General features: G+C 39.4%; 2 protein-coding genes across 3 annotated transcripts; both read right to left on the bottom strand.

The window, feature by feature from the left end:
- Positions 1–228: 228 nt before the first annotated feature.
- LOC147481134 (uncharacterized) lies at positions 229–9,453 on the bottom strand. Of its 2 annotated transcripts, XM_086580910.1 has the most exons (9): positions 9,264–9,453; positions 8,959–9,191; positions 8,623–8,829; positions 8,440–8,532; positions 8,250–8,354; positions 7,746–8,156; positions 6,630–6,656; positions 1,389–1,442; positions 229–493 (listed from the first exon to the last, which is right to left on the bottom strand). In XM_086580910.1, exons 1-6 carry the CDS (start codon positions 9,304–9,306, stop codon positions 7,746–7,748), a joined length of 1,092 nt encoding a protein of 363 aa, XP_086437036.1. In that variant the 5' UTR covers positions 9,307–9,453; the 3' UTR covers positions 229–493; positions 1,389–1,442; positions 6,630–6,656. The 2 variants fall into 2 exon arrangements, with proteins under 2 accessions (XP_086437036.1, XP_086437037.1); XM_086580911.1 differs by lacking the exon at positions 6,630–6,656.
- On the bottom strand, positions 9,447–11,970 carry LOC147481133 (uncharacterized). The gene is made up of 4 exons (XM_086580909.1): positions 11,646–11,970; positions 11,244–11,555; positions 11,041–11,143; positions 9,447–10,330 (listed from the first exon to the last, which is right to left on the bottom strand). The coding sequence occupies exons 1-4, from the start codon at positions 11,762–11,764 to the stop codon at positions 9,557–9,559; spliced, it is 1,308 nt and encodes a 435-aa protein (XP_086437035.1). The 5' UTR covers positions 11,765–11,970; the 3' UTR covers positions 9,447–9,556.
- Positions 11,971–20,083: the final 8,113 nt, after the last annotated feature.

Raw genomic sequence — 20,083 nt, 5'->3', positions numbered from 1 at the left:
AAAATAAAGTAATTTCTTTTTGTCGCGTGTTGGGCCGCTGCAAGATTTATTTTATTTCCACCGTTGTGGCAAGAAATGATTGTTGGGCCTGGCTTTTGGTTATTCTTCTTGCCACAAATGGCCGCGGCAAAAAGTGTGTGCGTTTTGTTTTTTTTTTTTTTTTTTTTTTCTAAAACTATCATGAAACTATGAAAAAGAATCTAAACATGAAGCTATAAAGAAGAATCTAAATTGAAATTTCATTTCAAATGGCAGATAACCCAATTACAATCAGTACCAAGAGAAACATTCCATTTTTTTGGAGTATTTCAATCTCACAAAACAAAGTCTCAAAATATCCACACTAAAAATCCTTATGATGGAAATTCAAAATCAACCAGCACGCATGCATAGCACACTACTATTTTTTTTTATCCAATCTACACCAAAATCTCAAAAACCATGAAATTCGGAATCGACCATGTACAAGAAGTCATCAATGCGTACTCATTTTCTGCAAAAACAAACAACATTATTTGACACAAATTTAGAATATGCAAGAACTCATGTCATTTGAGTATAATAAAGTGACTTTTAAAAGTTCATAACACATTTAATTAAAAGTTAAAACACATGCATATGATTGCTATTTAAAGCCAAGCAAATGGTTAGGTTCAGTATGGCTTGTGAAAGAGAGCAACATAGAACAAAAACAAAGCAGTACAAAACTAGAAATTTACTTAGCTGATAAGAATATCAGACAATGAGAAGAAATGCTGTTAGGACAACCTTTCAACTTGTATCGAGCCAAGATGACCATGAGAAATAAACTATGCCATCCTTATACGGTAAGTGGTGGAAATAGAAGATCAAATAGTATTCTTTCTTTATAGGTCGCTTCAGTGAATAATTCTAAAGGAAGAAGTTGAAAAGAAGGCACTCCCACATAACACTAGTTAAGCTTCAAACAACAAATTCCGCTCATCGTAAAACATACAATTAAGGGTGGGGAATAAGAGGGACAAGTGTTCATGACTTCACATTCACTACTATATGTAAGTTTGAGTACGTAGTTTTTTAACAACAAGATGAAGAGTGCAACACATTGTCTTAATTAAGCTTTTACGAGGTGATTGTCATAAGCAGCACCTAAAAGATAAATTTCATATTACTGCAACACACCTAGCTACCACCAAATAATGCCTAACCAAGTTGTCTTGAGAGAAAAGTTCACATTCTATATATTTCACAAGCGCCACCTATTGCAAAGTCCTTAAGACATCTTGAAGTTCCAGAAAAATAAAATCAACATACCCCATTAAATACTACGTACCAAGATAAAGTGCTGCCCAACATATGGAAAGTGAATCATCATATGAATATATATCATATACTGCCTGTTTACATACCTGCCTGTACCACCTTTGCAAAATTAGCCATCTGTTATCATATATCTTCCAAGCCTACACATATCAATCAATGATTAGACTGCATCCATATATGTTTAGTGTTTTAATAGAATGCTGATTTTACTAGTGCATTACCACAGACATAAAAATAGCTTTAAACTACAAGAAGATAGTTAAAGGATCCATTAAAATAAGGGTTACATGCGTATCTGTTTTTTTAATACAACTTATCTACTCTCTTGGGGGGGGGGGGGTATCTTTCTTTTGGCTTTCTTGCATTTCCTTTGGACGGTTCCGGCACAACCAAATAGATGCAAGTGAGTGCCCAACATCTGGTACCTTCTTGTGTAGCATATCATATCTTGTTGGAAATTTCTGAAGATAGAGTTTTGTTATGCAAAAAGGCTGCAGTCCTAATTCATTCGCCCCAAGAAATCTTCGGAACTCCCTTGGCCTAGCAGCAGCCCATCTAATACATTCTAACCTGTCTTTATCTTCTAGAGCTATCACTTGAGAGAGATTATTTGATAGAATACATCCTAGCTTGCTCTAAACCGAAAGGAGAGACTATCCAGAGAGGGATTGAGCTAATGGCTTATAATGCATTATGTATTCCTATAACCCTCTATAAACATAAAGGGAAGAAAGATACAAACTCATCTATTATAATCTATCTTAGCTTGATCTAACCTTCAAGTAAGAACAAGGAAATAACAATCAATCTAATCCATACCAACCATATATAGGATATCGCTACTGCCATGGTTTAATCCCGTTTGATACGGTAGAATGTTCTCCTCCAACAGCGAAAGGAACAGACAGATCTCATATCATAAATAAAATGGTAGAAGCCCTAGGTAATTAAGCAGTCCTTTTTCATATTCCTCTTTTAATTTTCTACTATGCCTATGCCTACAATGCCTACATTTACTCCTATGTCGGAAATTCCAACTCTGCCTACAATGACATTGCCACCATTGCCAACAAACCAAATGCATTCTCTCCCAAGCATTCCGTCACCCTTTCCGATTCACTTGAGCGATTGCCTACAACTCCTGGTTATTACCGCCCTCACCCTTTCCAGGCGATCCTTAACAGCCAACTTACGTTCAAAAATAGAATTCAATATCAAATAAAGATGCAAGCCGAGGAAGGAACTATAGATATATACCTTACCTCCTTGTGCCCATATCATAGCTTGACCTCCGCCTTGCACTACCTGCACTCAAGAAGAACACTAAGCGATCCAGAACCTGACGGTACGGAATAAGACTAAGCCCAACAACCTGACTTGGCCAACCCATGAATAGGAATGGCATGTTTCGCTTCTCGTGGTTTACTTTCATAAGGCTGTTCCCACTCTCCCCTGAAATGAGATCTCCCCTGCGAATTGGTGCCCCACCGGGTCGACCGATGAAAAGAGGCACAGCCCCCCTTATAAGAGTCGATGTCGGCAACTCTCATTTCGGATAGGGTAGGCGGGAGACCAAACCACCATTCCAATCGTCGGGCCCTCATTCATACCTTCCTTTTTCTTCAGCCTCTGCTTTCTTCATTCTCATTATCCGAATATTCTTTCTAGATAGAAAGCTTTTATTTGTGCTTGCTTGCTTCATTGGTATTATGCTATTGTCACATATAATCTTACAGATTAAGAAAGCTAATTAAAATTTGGTTATGCAAAGTTTATTAATTTGTTCACATAGGCAAGTGATTGGGGGCATATTTGTTGCTTCCCAAGGTAGTTAGTTCACCACACGGCATGTTAGTACTCTACTGAGAAAACTAGTAAGAATTATGCTTGTCATCAAATTCAAGCCGCATTCTTGAGAGATTACTTGACACTATCTCTATAAAAGGCTCATAAGAGCCTTTGTGCTCTACAAGACAAAAAGAAAATAAAAGCAATTTTTAGTGTGTAGTCGCGGGTGATATGGCTATTCGAGAAAGACTTTTCAAGTCGGAGAAGAGATAGAACGCGTGGAAAACGAATTGCACCAACGCCGAGTCTTAGAAGCTTTTGGGGAACCTTCACCCAAGATGTCAACCGAAGTTCTTGCCTTTGGATTCAATCCTTGGTAAAGTGTTCGATCTCGTGGAGAGGTAATGCCTCTAAAAAAAAGAGAGTAGATATAGGCTCGAGAATAGGCTTGATGAACAAACTGCCGATCACGAATCGAGCCTTCAAGCCAATCCCTTGAACTTCACTCCTAGGCCATTCAACAAATCACGCACGAAAAGTAAATCCGATTTCGGTCGGATGCTAGCTGAAGTGCTAGCTTCGGGGAGCTTCCTCTTTGTTAGGTTAGTTAGTTAGGCCTGGCGAAGGTTGAAAGAATGACTCGGGGTCAGAGGAAGGGGGCAACAGTCAACCTTTCCTCTATCTATTATTGGGAATTCCTCCAGTTAGTAGAAGTCCCCAGTGAGGGTAGGGTTGGCCTTTTTGGGAGTAAGTCTTCCCTCCGGAGCTCGCTTGTGGGTGGGAATAAGCAGGATCCCCTAACTATGCTCCTATCTCAATAAGTGAGTTTGCTTCCCCTGCCCGGCATTCCAAAGTCATGAGAGGACACCGCCCCGGCAGATCGGGAAAAAGGGGGTCACTTTGCAAAGATTTCCCTCGGCTTTCTTCTTAATTAATGGAAAAGTCTCTGGTCTTCCCTCTCCTGTCTTTGAGGAATTCCACGTGCAAGAGGGTCTACTCTCATTGAGGTACCCCCGGAGGCCATTCCACGAGGTAAGCCCGCTAACCCCGAAAGTCATTGTCTCCTAGTTCGTTCTTCCTGTGGATTCCCTACCCATCTAAGTAAATAAGGGTTATCGAACCCTGTCTCTCCCGCCATTGAGGTAAGCACGGCTATCCCGATCTGGCTTTTCGGGCTAACCATTCAAAGATTTCCCTCGGGTTTCCGCTTCATTCAAGTCTTAATTCAAGTAAGGACAAGTCTTTATCATCCCGATTGAGATGGGCCTGCCTCGCTGCGGGTCAGCACCTCGGGCTCTCTTTGCAGCTTGAGGTCTCCTATTTCACTTTCACCAGCCATTGGGAACTCTAATCCACTTTCATTTAACAGCAGGCGAGAAAGGATAGCAAGAAAGGTAGAAGCGGGGTTTGCTCCTGTTTCGGGCTTATCTTGTGGATCGGCCGTTGACCGCCTTTGCCTGTCGTTGGAGTTAAGCGGGATTAGAGGTTGGAGAAAAAATCGGTGCTTTTAGCTTAAACGGATTTTAACAGTGAGTGAGATCGGGCGATCCAACTTTAGGAATTCCTCCGTTTTGGCTTCACTTGGCGATTGACGCGCAATCCAAGAGGAAGTAAAACCGTGATCGGTGACAAGCCGTTCATAACATAGATTGCCCGATGGAGGTGATGAAAGCTTCAAGGAAGAGTTGAGCAAGCGAGCCATAACTATCGGAGGTCCAGCCACGAAGGAAGAAAGCACTTTCGAAAAGAAGGTCTCTCGACTTGATAGCCAGCCTTACCATTCATCGAATATTTAGATAACGGAGCGGACCAAAGACACCTTCATCCCTTGAAGACGACTCTCCTCGATGTGCTCGCAAAATTGCACTATAAACACCTACCTAACTCCCAACCTTCCTAGTGAAAAACCTCATGTAGGTAGGATTTGAACACCTTCTTTATGCTCTTTCACTAGACTTGCTCGCACTCTGTCTATATAAAGAAGACTTTGTGTAAAGAATTCGATTTCGACGTGTCAACTCCAAGCTCACTTAGTAAGGTTTTCAGCCAAATAAGCTCACAAGCAGTGTGAGCCATTGCTCTATACTCTGCTTCGCACTTTCGACCGTCGCGACAACCGTTTTTACTTTTACTCTTCCACGTCACAAGATTTCCACCTAAAATTAGCAGTATCCAGTCGTAGACCTCCTATCCGTCGGTCTGTTTGCTCTGGACGCATGTGTATGAAATCAGATAGGTGTTTGTTGCATTGGTCTTCAATTAGTCAATGGCTTAGTTGTTCGCGTATCCCTAGCCTTCGCGGGGGTTGTTGTCGTTGCCCCCGGAACTACATAATGAATTCCATCTGCCTCCTTCTAATCTTCAAATTCTAAGGGTTACCCCCCGGCTGTTCTTCCCATGTAGGTCGAGCAACTAAAGTTCCTAGATATGGGTTCTTTCCCCGGTAAGCTCGATATCTAGTCAATCATCGCGGGAAGCTATTGCACTCACCAACCATATGAGGGCGGCCCCATAGCACGAGAAATTCAGCCAATAAGTGAATGACTTTCAGCCCTTCCTTCTCCCGGTAGTAGTGAGCTACCGCTAGATCTGAATTAACTTCATACGGGACTGGATATGCTCCCGTTCCCCGCAGATATTTTTGATATAGCGAAAAAGGGAAACTTCGATAAGATACACCGCTACCTGTGTTGGTTCTTCATTTGGATATGATGGATCTACCACCCGGCTTCTATTGCCTCTGCTACTTGAGGGTATGAACCCCCGGATCTAGGCGGGGTGATGGCTTTTGATCTATAGGCTATGGAACTCCCACAGGGACTTTTGGCTTTAGACCTCCCCCGAAAGAGAGTCTCCTGCACAAGAGAGGGGGGGGGGGGTATCTTTCTTTTGGCTTTCTTGCATTTCCTTTGGACGGTTCAGGCACAACCAAATAGATGCAAGTGAGTGCCTAACATCTGGTACCTTCTTGTGTAGCATATCATATCTTGTTGGAAATTTCTGAAGATAGAGTTTTGTTATGCAAAAAGGATGCAGTCCTAATGCATTCGCCCCAAGAAATCTTCGGAACTCCCTTGGCCTAGCAGCAGCCCATCTAATACATTCTAACCTGTCTTTACCTTCTAGAGCTATCACTTGAGAGAGATTATTTGATAGAATACATCCTAGCTTGCTCTAAACCGAAAGGAGAGACTATCCAGATCTCATATCATAAATAAAATGGTAGAAGCCCTAGGTAATTAAGCAGTCCTTTTTCATATTCCTCTTTGAATTTTCTACTATGCCTATGCCTACAATGCCTACATTTACTCCTATGCCGGAAATTCCAACTCTTCCTACAATGACATTGCCACCATTGCCAACAAGCCAAATGCATTCTCTCCCAAGCATTCCGTCTCTACCGAAGCTTACAATGCCACCATTGCCTAGTACTAACTTTTTTATATATAAATTTATCCATTTATATAAATTTCTCATTATTCAAAGGTTCTGACAAAAGAAAAATATAAATATGCTAGAAGTGGAAGGAAGTAACTCACAAAGGATATACAAGAGTTATAATAGGCCTGCAATCAAATACATAGAAGCAGCAGTAGCAGTTCAGTACAAATACTTAAAGTGCGTAAATAACCAAAACAAAAGCTACTGCTACATACCCAAGAAGAAGATGAATTGTTGTACTTTCAATCATCATGTCTACTAAAGATGTTTTAGTCACATTCCCATATTTGAGTTTTAGTTGTTATTTCAAGAAAAGTTTCTGCCTTTTTCATTATGCAGTAAATAGAACGGTCCTAAATAGAACAAGAACCTAAACAAGAGTTAAAAAAAAAAGTCAGAGGATATGAGTTCCTAGATTTTTTTAGTATGACTGTATGACTGTTGTCTGTTTGTTTCACTGTTTTTTTTTTTTTTTTTTTTTTTTATTTCCTTGCTTACTAATTAAGGAAGGTCAGAGGAGGTCAACAAGCAACAAGTAATACTAGAGTTGTATGGGTGCAACTCAAGTAAGACAATTTTGTGAAGAAAATGTTACTAAATATACTAGTGTAATCGGCATGCACGATGCACTTGCAGCTCGAAGAAGAAGTGCGAGAGGAGGAGAGGTGGTAGTGCTGCTGAATTGGATTAGGAGAAGTGACGGTGAATAATTGATGGTGTTGAAATGGGGATAAAAAGAGAGAAATTTTGGGTGGAAACTGCGTGGAAATGTCACCATTGCCTTCTCTCCCAAGCATTTCGTCTCTACCAAAGCTTACAATGCCACCATTACCTAGTACTAACTTGCCTACACTGCCTTCAATCCCTACAATCCCTACGATGCCCACTATTCCAAAGGTCGCATTGCCACCATTGTCTGTGGTACTATTGCCCACTATCCCAACAACAATCCCCTCAATCCTTACTCTACCCACAACAATTCCCTCGTTCCCATTTTTATCCCAGGTTCCATTTAATTCCTGTTATAGAATATGTCACTCAAAACAACCATGAGCGATGAAATATCTAAATTAGGAACTAAGGCAGAACGAACGTCGTCTAATCCTAGGTTCCATTTAGACAAGGATGGAGAAAAGGAGGGGTGCAAACATATAAACAACAAAACAAGCAAGGGACAGAAGATAGGATAGATGACAAGGTAAGGACTGACTTACTTAATCAGAAAAAGGACGTGAACAAGTTGCAGTCATCTCCAAGAGCTTTTGCATAAGTCGCGCTTCCATGTCCGCATCTCGTGCATTTAACTGTCTCTTCATCTCATCCATTTCATGTTGCCTTTGCTCATCTTTTTCTTGTGCTTGCCTCCTAATCTCTTCAATCTCACGCTGTCTTTCCTCTTCCTTCTCTTGCGCTACTCTTTGCATTTCAGCCACCTGGTTTTCCAAGTCATTCACGCGATTGTCTGAAGATAACCGGGAGCCAAAATAGCTGGTTGGTGTTACACCTCGTCCCTTCAACCTCACACGTCCATGCCGCTCTGGAGGCATCACTTGCCTATAAATCTCATTTGTGAGAGGTTGTTGTGTCCCTTCTTCATCTCTACCTGCTAGTTCTTTCATTTTGTCCTTCATATTCCAAAAAAAAATGCACATGATATTACATACAACCGAGTAAGATATTCAAACTGAAGCTATTACCAAGATCAAACTCATACATACAATGTAATCTCTTGATTGATCATCAAGAGCGTCATGCGTTTTTAGACTTGTGTGAGTCCTCACAAAAAGATCTCCTAGGGAAGGGGGTGCTCCAGCCTCTTCACTCTAACCAAACATAAAGAAATTTGCTAATTGTTACTAGTCAAATTCAATACCGCGGTAGGAAAATAAAAATAATAAGCATATGTACCATTATCTCTTCAAACTGGGGAAAGCTTATTCTTCCAGCAGTGTGCTTTGCTATTTGCTTAGCACGGTTAGCCTTGTTACGATTAGAAATTGCCTACACATACATAATACATACAAATTGATCTTGGTCAATATAGTACCATGTAAAAATATTTAAGTTAAATGTTACACTACTTTTTCTTACTTGATGCTCTGGAGTATCCCAAAACTCCACAAGCTGAACCCACTCTTCTGGTGATAGTTGTGGTGGCCTATGGCTTAGACGCTCTTCATATGTGGTATAGCGGGTATAAAAGTTCCTTTTCCATTTACTCTTTTTGTTTCTGAATTCGTCCCCGGAAATTGGACCCAAAGTTGGATCCTTCCAGGTCTCCTCAAGTTCCCATGACTCCTAAAACGAGAGATTAAAAGCTTAAACATTGCTATGCATATATGTTAATGATGAATCATAGTTCTACTAAGAAACGAAACAAACAATGTTTTTCTATTAGCAAGTGTGTGCAGCTCCAAATGTCCATACCTTAATGGTATCCCATAACCATTGTTTGTGGCCTCCATCTTGGAGCTCCCAATTTTTTGTCCAGTCAAATCGACGTGCTGTTGCTATTAATACTCCAATAGATTCAGAGAACAAACTTGGATGTTTCCGAGGTCCCACCGGTTGTTTATCTTTCCATATCAATTCCAACTTTGAGCCTTTTGGCTGGTCAAATACCTTAGGAAGGGTAGAAGTGCCTCTAACCCACTTTCCAGCTGTACACATACCCAAAGCTACATTAATTAAACATCAGACAATAATGAAATTTAATGCTTAGTTAAACGTACCGCTCTCATCACCATTAGGATCCTCTCGTCCGCGTTTTACCATTGCACCTGTCTAAATCGTCAGAAAAAATAATTCATTGAAGTAAAATAATTGAATACACTAGAAACAAATATATTACAATCTTGTTAAGTGATACTACCTTAAATCATTAGTAAACTGTTATAAAAAAAAGTCATTAGTGAAAAATATATGTTTATATATAACATTGAAGGATGCATGAAATAAAACAAACTAAAATCAGATAATAACCACTCCCAAAACAAAAAACAGCACAAAAAAAGTCAAACTACATCTAATATTCATCACTGAAATCAATGTCGTCTTCATCTTCATCACTGAAATCAATGATGTCTTCCTCACAATCACTATCACTGATGAAGTCTTCATCACATTCGACAACGTCAACCATATCTTCATCAACAATATCTGCATCAACTTCTACTCCATCAATCTCACTCCTAGTCCAACCATCAATGTCGTGTGTGTTGTCAGCTATGTCGTTATCCACATCTTGGTGCATGCAAGACGTGTTATCTTCAATCGACTCAACTACTGAACCCATATCGTACAAGTCCCTTGGAAGCGTCTTCAACACAACTCGCCAATTATCGTCCAAATTATCCTGGACATAAAAAACCTGTTCAGCTTGAGATGCTAGAATGAATGGTTCATTTGTAGCTAAGGATCGTGTAATGTTCACAGTAGTGAACCCATATTCATCTATTTTCATTCCTGCACGAGTCATAACATCCCACCAATCACATTTGAACAGAAACACTCTATTCTCCTTACAATAACGCAACTCAACTATGTCATTTAGCACACCATAATAACCAACACTACCAGTCACTGGGTTCATGTCTTTTGCGCTTGCAAAGCTCGATGTTTCTGCCGATACAAAAACTCCACTGTTCTGGGTTTTCCTTCGTGACTCACGAACTTTTGTGTGAAATCTAAATCCATTTGCAACACAGCCCATGAAACAAGAAGCAAATCGACTTGGACCATATGCTAAACTCTGAAGTTGCTCGTTGACCAACTCCCCATCCTTTTTCATTTGCTGGACCTATTAAGATAAGAAGAAAAAAAATATATATATATACATGGATACATCTTAGTTTAATATCCATGCAGACAAGAACACGACTTAGATGCCTGCAAAGGCAAGGGAGATGTCTAGCACTGAAGAATCTTAGTTTAATCACATTTCAGAAGCACTAATCTTTGCGACCTGAGTTTTTATGGATGATGATGCTGCTAGAATTAAGATGGATATCCCTTCTTCAGTCAACCAACTAAAATACATACAGATTATCAACCTTAACTTGCCTGAAGCGAGGCATATGATTGCTTCACATCTAGTTGATCACCCTTGGATTTGATCTAGATTCTAGAGATCAATATATAAAAGAGGTGCCAAATGGTAACAACAAACCTAGGCATTCAACTAGGGATGACATAACAATAATCTTTCTTTTTCTACTAGTTAGGGAGTTTTCTTTTAATCTAAACTAAAATTATAGTCTAGGAATAGGTAAGAAAGTCTACATAGGCCTACATTAACAAAAGGAAGAAACAAATAATATACATCTTAGCTTCATGCATCCTACACAAATAATGTGTCAGGGGAGAGTAAAGGTAGTTTTTCCTTGTTCTTTGTGTTGGACAGACTAATTACCAGTCCTCTAAATCCTATAGATATGCACAAATTGTAATTTACAGATATATTCACAAATTGATAAAAACATTATCTAACTGCATCCATGTAACACTTACATGGTTTTCAAACCATTTACCAAAACGTTCATTATGAATACGGTCCACAGTCCTAGCACTTGCCCGCCGCCCGAGCTCATCCCTAATCACTTGTTTGTGCTTCCTGTATGAAAAATTGTTTAAATTATAATGAGTATATATGACACGTGTTTATAAATAATATCTCTGTTAACAAAGGCACAATTTCAATAAGGTGTACTTACTCAACAAACGGTACCACTTCCTTACAATTGATTAGCACATACAAACGAGCTTGTTCCCACTCATCGTCTGTTAGAGTCCGAAACGTCCCCTTCCCTAAAGCACGACTGTTTCCACAAAAATTAAAAAACTTTCCATCTGATCCAATGACTTGGAACTCTTCATTCCTCCCCGGCCGGTTGAACTTAGTCTCAATCCCATCATTTAAGTATCTTGAGCAGAAATTCAAACATTCATCTGCAAGATACCCTTCGGCAATAGATCCCTCTGGTCTACTCTTATTACGAACATACTTCTTCAAGGTGTACAAGTACCTGAATAAATATAAAATAAGACAAAATTTAAGTTCAAATTTTAACAACAAAACATACAAGTAACCATTACTATTATCTTTACATACTGACCTTTCGATTGGGTACATCCATCGATAGTACACGGGTCCAGCAAGCTTAGCTTGACCAGCTAAATGAATAGGCAAGTGCACCATAACATCAAAAAAGGATGGAGGAAAGATCATTTCCATTTTACATAGTGTGACAGCAATCTGGTACTCAAGACGCTCCAACTCTGCAACCCATAATACTTTCGAACATAACTGCTTGTAGAAATTAGAGAGCTCAACGAGAACTAACGTAACTTCCTTAGGTAAGATTCCACGTATTGCAACTGGAAGTAGCTGCTGAACTAGAACATGCCAATCATGGCTTTTCAGGCCAGGTATTTTGCATTCTTTCACCTGAACACGAATTGACAAAGCTTTAATACCTTTCAAGAATTGACAAAGCTTCCTCTTCTCAGTCAAGGACAAGGTATAGGGTGCAGGGGGGAGATAGTACTTGTTACCCTCTTTACCTATCGGATGAAGTGACTTTCGCATACCCATTAACACCAAATCTTGCCTTGCCTTTAAGTTATCCTTTGATTTCTTCTCTAAATTCAACAATGTCCCAAGTCCAACTCTCACCGTTGTTCTTTTCAATGTGCATGACATCTAGATTATGGAGTACATGATAAAAGATAAAATTTAATAGTCTTACCTACGAAATGAACGATGAACTCAAAACGTAAATAAACTAAAACTAATCTTATGATGCTTAATATTTTTATCAAAGTTTCTACTCTCAAGTCTATGAGATATAGTGGAGTAGAGTGATTTGTTCCACTCTTAGTCCTTCCAAGATGCTATGTTCTCCGCGTGTTAAGTACTATCTACTTAAAGTCTAATGAGAGATTTACGAAAAAAGGCAACTAGACTACGATGCAACTACCCACGAAATGCAACTAGTCGACGATGGGAATAACTAAGGGAATGCTACGTTGATTCTATGATAAGGAGTTAGAGGGGATTGATTCCACCCTTAATTCGACTCAATCCTATTAACGCCGAATCATCATCGTAATCCGAATTGAATCGCCCAGCAGAAACAATTGGTTCTTCCTAATCCCTAATTACACATGACATTTCTACCAATTAATAACTAGCATGTGAACGATTAAACCCATTCTCATGGTAAACTAATCGTTTCTAGAGTGGAAAGAAAATTACGACGATTCTACGATATTCGGAATCAAGCTTTCATCAAGGCTTTTCAACCCCCTCTAATGGAGGTTTAGCCGAGAATCATTACGCAATCATTTCCGATTACATTTAAACTAAACATGATATAAAGAATTGAAATTTACTTAATTAAACAATAATGAAATCTAATTTAATGACTCAATTGAAATAAAGACAGGAATTGAAATTAGATCTAGGAATGGAAATGACAAAATCGAAATTGATAAAAAATACTACTTTATTGATCTAATCAAAATGAAGAACAAGATTCAAAGGTTTAATCTAATACAATAGTTGAAATGGAACTAAACTTAATTAATCTACATGAAAAAACTAGATCTAGAATTCATTAATGGAGGCTAACTAATCTAAATCTAATCTAGGTCTAACTATCTACCATTAACTAACTACTAAGCTTTTGTTTTATACATTCAGATCCAAAATCGTGCATGGGCTTGGAGCCATGTTTTGGGCCAGAGAATCGGGCCCAAAACCCAATTCTTTTCAATCCAAAAGGCCTCTTCAAATTGCATTTGGCTTCAACAGACTTTCCGTCCACTTCTGCTCCTCTGATTGGGTCAAGGCTTAGACCATTGGAAAGATCTTTCCGAGCGGTCGTTTTGACATAAGGTAGGCCCCATTCGAGGTCTGAGTCCAAATATATGTCCTTCGGAGTTCTCACGACTTTGTGTCTTTGTTTTCCCCGCGTCGACTTTTTAGCTTTTGACCGGGCTTTTAGAAAGGCTTTGTCTTCTCAAAACTTGGCATTTAATCACGCAACTCCTTAGTAACCGACCTTTTCTCCTTTATCTCGCTAAAGTGGCACATTTCGCACATAATGGACTTTGAAGCCCGAAATGCATAAAAACACGTGTCATCGTTAACTCTTAATTATTACTCACATAATTGGTCTAAAAGTATGATTGTTAAAAGGGTTAAAACTACAGTTTTGGCCTCTTATCAAACCACCCCAAACAGCATTTTGCTTGTCCTCAAGCAAAGATGAGAAATTAACATAAGTGACCAAAAATGGAGTTCTATCTACTTCTCGTTTCACCGAGTGCGATTGCATTGACCATATGCAACAAGGCCTTAAACCACTAGGAATTCCCTAGTGGACGAGCTATAGCCTCGTGAGAGTTTTCCAGTGAAGGTACTCACAAACTTCATCTATACTACAACGACTAAGAAATAAAATTATTGTTTCCTTATTCATGCTCCAAACTATCTATACATCTCACTAGCTATGAACAAGAATAACCAAGTCAAAAACCTAAGCTAATATATGCATAATAATCAATTATCTATAATAAACATATATACAATGAGTAATACTATGAAATGTCTAGCAGGTCCGTTTATGAAACTCGGAATAGCGTCCTTAAGTAGGTTCTCACAATAGTAGTCAAGATACAACACTCTGATTTTTCCACTCAAGTTTAGCTACTCTAGTGCGCAGTGGGCACACTTTACCTTACAATCTCAATGACAACAAGGAAGCCGGAGTCGATCAAACACATCTGCCACTTACTATCACACTAGCCTATTCCTAATTAAGCTAGAGGTCTTTATTAGGTGTTGCGGGGATTAGGAGATGGTTTAAGAAGGAAGGAAATGGATATTCAAAAAGGACAAGTCTGAGATAATAGAGTCTTCATATTATGTAACTAGAGAAAACCTTGTTATTTACTTTTGCTTCTACACTTTGTTTCCATCCTTAGCCATATTTTTCTTTTTTTTTTTTTTTTTTTTTTTTTTTTTTTCTTTGGCTTTTGACTCCCTTTTATTTTATTTTTGGAGTTTTTATTTTATTTCTATTTTTATTTTTCTTTTCCTTGGATGGAAACTTCTTTTCTTTATTTTCTGAAGCAATTAACTAACTTTTTGTTTACACGGGTTTTTTCTTCTTCTTTTTCTTCCTCATTCTATTCTCGGACTTATTCTAAATTGGGTAGGTTGATTTATATATATATATATATATATATATATTATATTTATATTTATATATATATATATATATATTTTATTTTGTTTTGTTTTTATGTAACAGGGTAAAGGATTTGTGGTTTATGGAAGGCTAAAGAAAGGCTCGAGAGGGGCTTACTAGCGGAAAATAATTCATAGGTTTGAATTTCTGGCTATATCGATCCAAAGAGGGCCTAAATTCTCGCTTAGGATATGGTTTAGTGATCAAGCAAGTGGACATGTGATATCTCTATCCGATTTTACTTCTCCCTTGTGTCATTTTTCAAATGTTTAGCTCATATAAGGCTTTAGGCTATATTCTCACAGATTTGTAGAATAAGTACTCTAGCCTAGATTTCAAAACTTCTTGCTAACAATCATAGATACTCATGTAATATATTTATAGATAGATGCAAAGATTATTACCTATATATTAACCTAAATTTCTAACAATTATTCTGATGCAAAAGCTAGGTGAGACTTCTAGATTGTTAAGAGCATGGAGAAAGAAAACAATACCAATATTCCTAAGTGTATAACATAACTTATTTATTTATATTTTTGAATTTTTTAAAATTTTAACTAGAAAACAAATGCATATTAACTCTATCTATATCCTAACAGATGCCTTAATTACACGTGTTTCTATGCCCCCTCTCCCCCAAACAAAAAGCATGCTTTGTCCTCAAAGTATTTAAATAAAGAGGGTAGAAAAAATACCATTGAAGCGCGTGAAATTCAGGAACATCTGTAAAACAAGGTTAGAACGTACTAATATAGGAAATAAAAACCGACACAACTCTATACGAGTTCTACCCATTATGGGGTTAACAAGAATGAAATTGCTTGGGACATAAGCAGACACTAACTAGAATGAAAACTTACCTTATCCCCCCCGCATTACTCATCATCTTACTCATCCTCTTCTTCCATAAAGAAGTGAAGTTCCTTTGTGTCCTGCCATGCCATGATAATTTGCCAGGCTTCCCGCCATTTATCATCTATGATTGCGAACCTAGTAAGAGCTACTTGGTCTGACGGGGTGTAGGGTGCAACCAGATGAGGTTGTATCCTCCACCCTTGCCAAGTCATTGCATGGAAAGATTGAATAATACTATTGGTGGGTCGTACAATGTCGACCGTAATCCAATCCGTGAAGCGTGTACAAAAAACAGGAAAGAAACATAGCATAATACGGGAAACTAGAACGGGCATAAGAAGGTACTTATGCCTCATGCTATGGGATCGAGCTAAACTAGACATCAAGGTTCGGGGAAGGTCGTGACACATACGCCCCGTGGCTAAAGCAAGGAAGACGCTGCAAGTGGCATCATTCACAGAAGAAAAACGCCATTCCCCTAAAATGTTTAGCATGATCCAAAACAAAACAGTTCCTATGTTCATGGACAGACTACCAAAGGCGACGTTATATTCCCCTTGGTCCTCAATACGGAAAATGCCCGCGCCATACGACTCATGCAAAAACTCATAAGTGTAGACATACATATTATCGACCCAATAGCACCATGGGTCTTGTATTTCAGCGGGGCATAGCCATCCAAGAACAAATGCTAGCAAGAACACGGTAATTTCCATTGGTTCATTATCAATATTGATGGAGAACACTTGTTCTCCATCTGGTCTTTCAAAGAAAATGCAGTTATCATAAAAATAAGATGCTAGTGTTGGAGAATAAAGTGCATCCGGTCTTACCATAAGCGGCTCCCAGCCAACGAATGTGATCGCCTCGCGAAACCAAGCACCATAAGTAGTGCTTTGGAACAAATCTTCGAAAGACTGTTCCGGTATCAATGTTGGAGATGTCATCTCAAAATTACGCTCTGGAATAGCTGCGAATGATCCGGATACTACGCACGAAAAACTGGAAATTTCCTGGTCCACGGAAGTCGGTATGAGCGCTTTTGATAGAAGCGGGTCGCCGCTCGAAGAAAGTGAAATTTCCAGTTTTTGAGCTGGTCGCCAGCCTTCGAAGCGAGCCTTCGACAAAAACTCAGAAAAATATCTGAGGCCGAAAAGCGCTCTGTAGGCGAGTTCGAGTTCGCGTAAACTTCGGAAAATGAGCCGAAACGAGGGAATCGCGGGAGTGAAAGGTGAGTGATGGAGTTTAGGTGTAGTGTGAGTTGTGAGGATAGATTTTATCAAGTTTATATAGGTTTAAAGTTGCTAAAATGGATCGAAGTTGCCAAAACTAATTACGGCAGGTTCGAAATCCTAAAATTTCCAAACCCAAAACGGAAACAACTCATATCCTTCATTCTAATTCAAACCCAAAGATCTTTTAGGTTGATTTTATGATAGAATGTACTTATTTAATCTAGATTTCATCCTACAATGATACTCAATCATAGATATGCCTAAACGGCCATATTTTCACCTTGACTCCGCAATAAATTCTAACACGAGGGTTATAAAAATAATGCTTGAATTGATAAAACCACCACCAAACAAGTTGGGAAGGTGGGGTCAATATTAAACAACCACGCATACTGAAAATAACCTCTTATATTAAAATTTCATTCGGAGTACATTACACTAAAAAATTCAAATTACGGAAATAAACTTGCATTAAAATAAATAACAATAATGAAATTACAAATAAAACATAAAACATCAAACTATACTATCCCTAGCTACTCCGGAACTGGTGGCGGAGGGAACATGCTCTGGAGATTGCTCCTGAGCTCCTGAAGAGCCAGCACCATTCCTCCTTCGGCGACGACGCTCGTGCCTGGATGGTGTGTCCTCAGAAGGAGAGTCCCCGTGAGGTGGAAATCGAGTCAGCAACTCGTCCCGAAACTGGCGCTGAGCTTCTAGCTCGGCGCTCATCTGTTCCCACCTCTCGTCCTCTCTCTGGGTACGGAGCTCGTAGTTGTGATGCATCGTTGCCTGTCGAGTCCGGAGGTCTTCACAGATAGTGTTAAGCGAACGCATGCCTCGATGGATCACAACCATGCGTTACGCATCCGTCCAAAGACTCCAAGGCATCCGCCGTCAAAACAGGTCAAGTCCTCCTCATCCCGGAGGGCATCCCGATGTTCCCCGGCCTCCTCGGCATTCTCAGCTCCTCCATCCTCTTCTTCTTCTTCTCTATCCTCAGCCAATCTCCAAACCCGTTGGACACACTCCTTATAGATCACGAGGGTTACGGTGGAGAGTGATGTATTTCCGATCGGTCGAAATCGCTCTCAACTTGAGCATGATCTTTGTTATCAACACGGGGAGAGGGCAACAGATCCTCCCTACTCCCCTAATCATGCTTTCGAAAAACTCTAAGATGCAGAAGTCATACTTCCACTCTGGAGTATCCATAAGATATGGAGGCGTTTCAGGCCGATATCGGCGACCTTCCCTTCCCCGGATGTTCCGACCAATCCACCGGGTCAGAAATACCGGGTTGGTCCTAAGGGAAGCTTGTCGGACACAATGCGATCTTGCATTGTAGTCCCCTCAATAACTGCCTCGTGCATCAATGGCTCTACCCCATTATGTTGGGACTCCTGCGGGGTGACATCTAGATGGATTCTAGGCGAATGCCTAGAATCTCGATAACAACCCGTCGTCACTTCCTTCCGCCTCTTCGCTACAACAACAAAAATTCTAGTCCCTTCCAACTCCCTCGTATCATAGAACCGTCGGACTAAGTCCTCGTGGTAATAGGCTTCAGTCGAGTACCACAAGCTATTCCAGTCTCGACTGATCATCTTGTCACCGTAAAACGGCGCGAAGTGGTCGGCGGTAAAAGCTTGCTCCGGCAAAATTCGGCGTTGTTGAGCCATTGGAAGTTTGGATATGATTTGGTGTTTGTAGAAGGTGTAGGAGTAATGAGGAACGACTCACTGATAAAAAACGATGGTGGTGGTGGTGTGGTGGCGCGGCAGCACCAAAATTTTGAATTTTCGGTGGTTTTTAGTGATGGAATTCGGTAGTGGTAGTGGTCGGTGGTGTTTGGAATCGATTTGGGTTGGGATTTGATTTGGGGCGTGGGTTAATTTTAGTTTTCTTTTTATTTTGGTTTTGTTTTTTTTTTAGGTTTTGGAGCTTGGAGTTAATGGCAGATGGAGAAGAAGATCGCGAGTGCTGCTAAAGGTAAGGGCCGGTCGCTACCGTCGGGTTGGTTGGGCCCAAGCCCAAAATCAAAATTTGTGATTTTTTTCGATTTTTCGCGAAACTTCAAATCAATATTGCTGCTTCGTTACCAGTCCGATTTTTGCGAATGAGATATGGAAATGATCAGGAGAGAATTTCCAATCCAATGATCCATAAAACACTCCATTCCGACCGTGGATGACATATAAGATAGTGGAAAATGCCTCGAAGTGCGTGCATGACGTACGTTATGCGAACAATTGAACTCTAAATTCATGGATTATGTCAACCCGAATCGTAATACTATAAAACGGCCTAAGCAACTCTAATGGGACATAAATATTTAGTACGGAAACACGAACACCCCACCCCCAAACAAATTTTTACAACGAAGCTTAGAAAATTTGTTTTTAGCAGTGGGTCTTTTAAAGTCAGATTCCCGAGACTTTCTAGGTTACTATGCTTATTCTTTTATATATATATATATATATATATAATTTTAAAAAGAAAAACAATAAACAATAAAGACATAATTCACCCCATAGAGAAACATGACTCAAAAATCCGAGAAAACATGCAAGAGTGGAAAACGTGAATTATGTCAAACGTGGACTTCGGATCCGGTACTTACAGCCACACACTCCATAGAGAGGGCCCGGTTACCTTAATGGTGCACTCACCAATATATGGAAATGAAAGAAAATGCACCAACCACAAAAGTTGAGTCGTTTATAATCAGATACTCGAAACTTTATCTAGACGTATGTATGAACATGCAGTTTATCATATATCAACAACCGAAATAATTGTGGATCATTCCATAAATAAATATTACAGAAAACATATCCAAACACAATCAAGCACCAAGATTTCCTATGACTCAACCTAGTAAAATGAAAGCGAAGTCGGATAACCCTATTATGTAACCTATCATGCACCTTATTTTTCATTTTTGAATGAGTGGGTGTTCTAGTAAATAAGTGTGGAAAAGTGAATGGTTGTGAAGAATATGGTGGATATGGATAAGTTGTAGAAAGACAGCCTGTAAACAATGAGGATGTGGTTTTAGCACAAAACTCATTCATTGTGTGTGTAGGATTGTCTCAATTCTGAAAATGAAGGTGTCAAGTGGTTTGTCCTTCAGTAGTATTTGTTTACTAGGTGGATTTAAAAAATTATGGAGCATGGGAGAAACAAAAGGATCGAAAGTGC

The sequence above is a fragment of the Coptis chinensis genome, chromosome 8 (genome assembly GCF_015680905.1).
Source record: "Coptis chinensis isolate HL-2020 chromosome 8, ASM1568090v1, whole genome shotgun sequence".
Lineage (NCBI taxonomy): Eukaryota > Viridiplantae > Streptophyta > Magnoliopsida > Ranunculales > Ranunculaceae > Coptis > Coptis chinensis.
The sequence above is the reverse complement of the archived record's forward strand: the minus strand, read 5'-3'. Positions and strand labels throughout refer to the sequence as shown.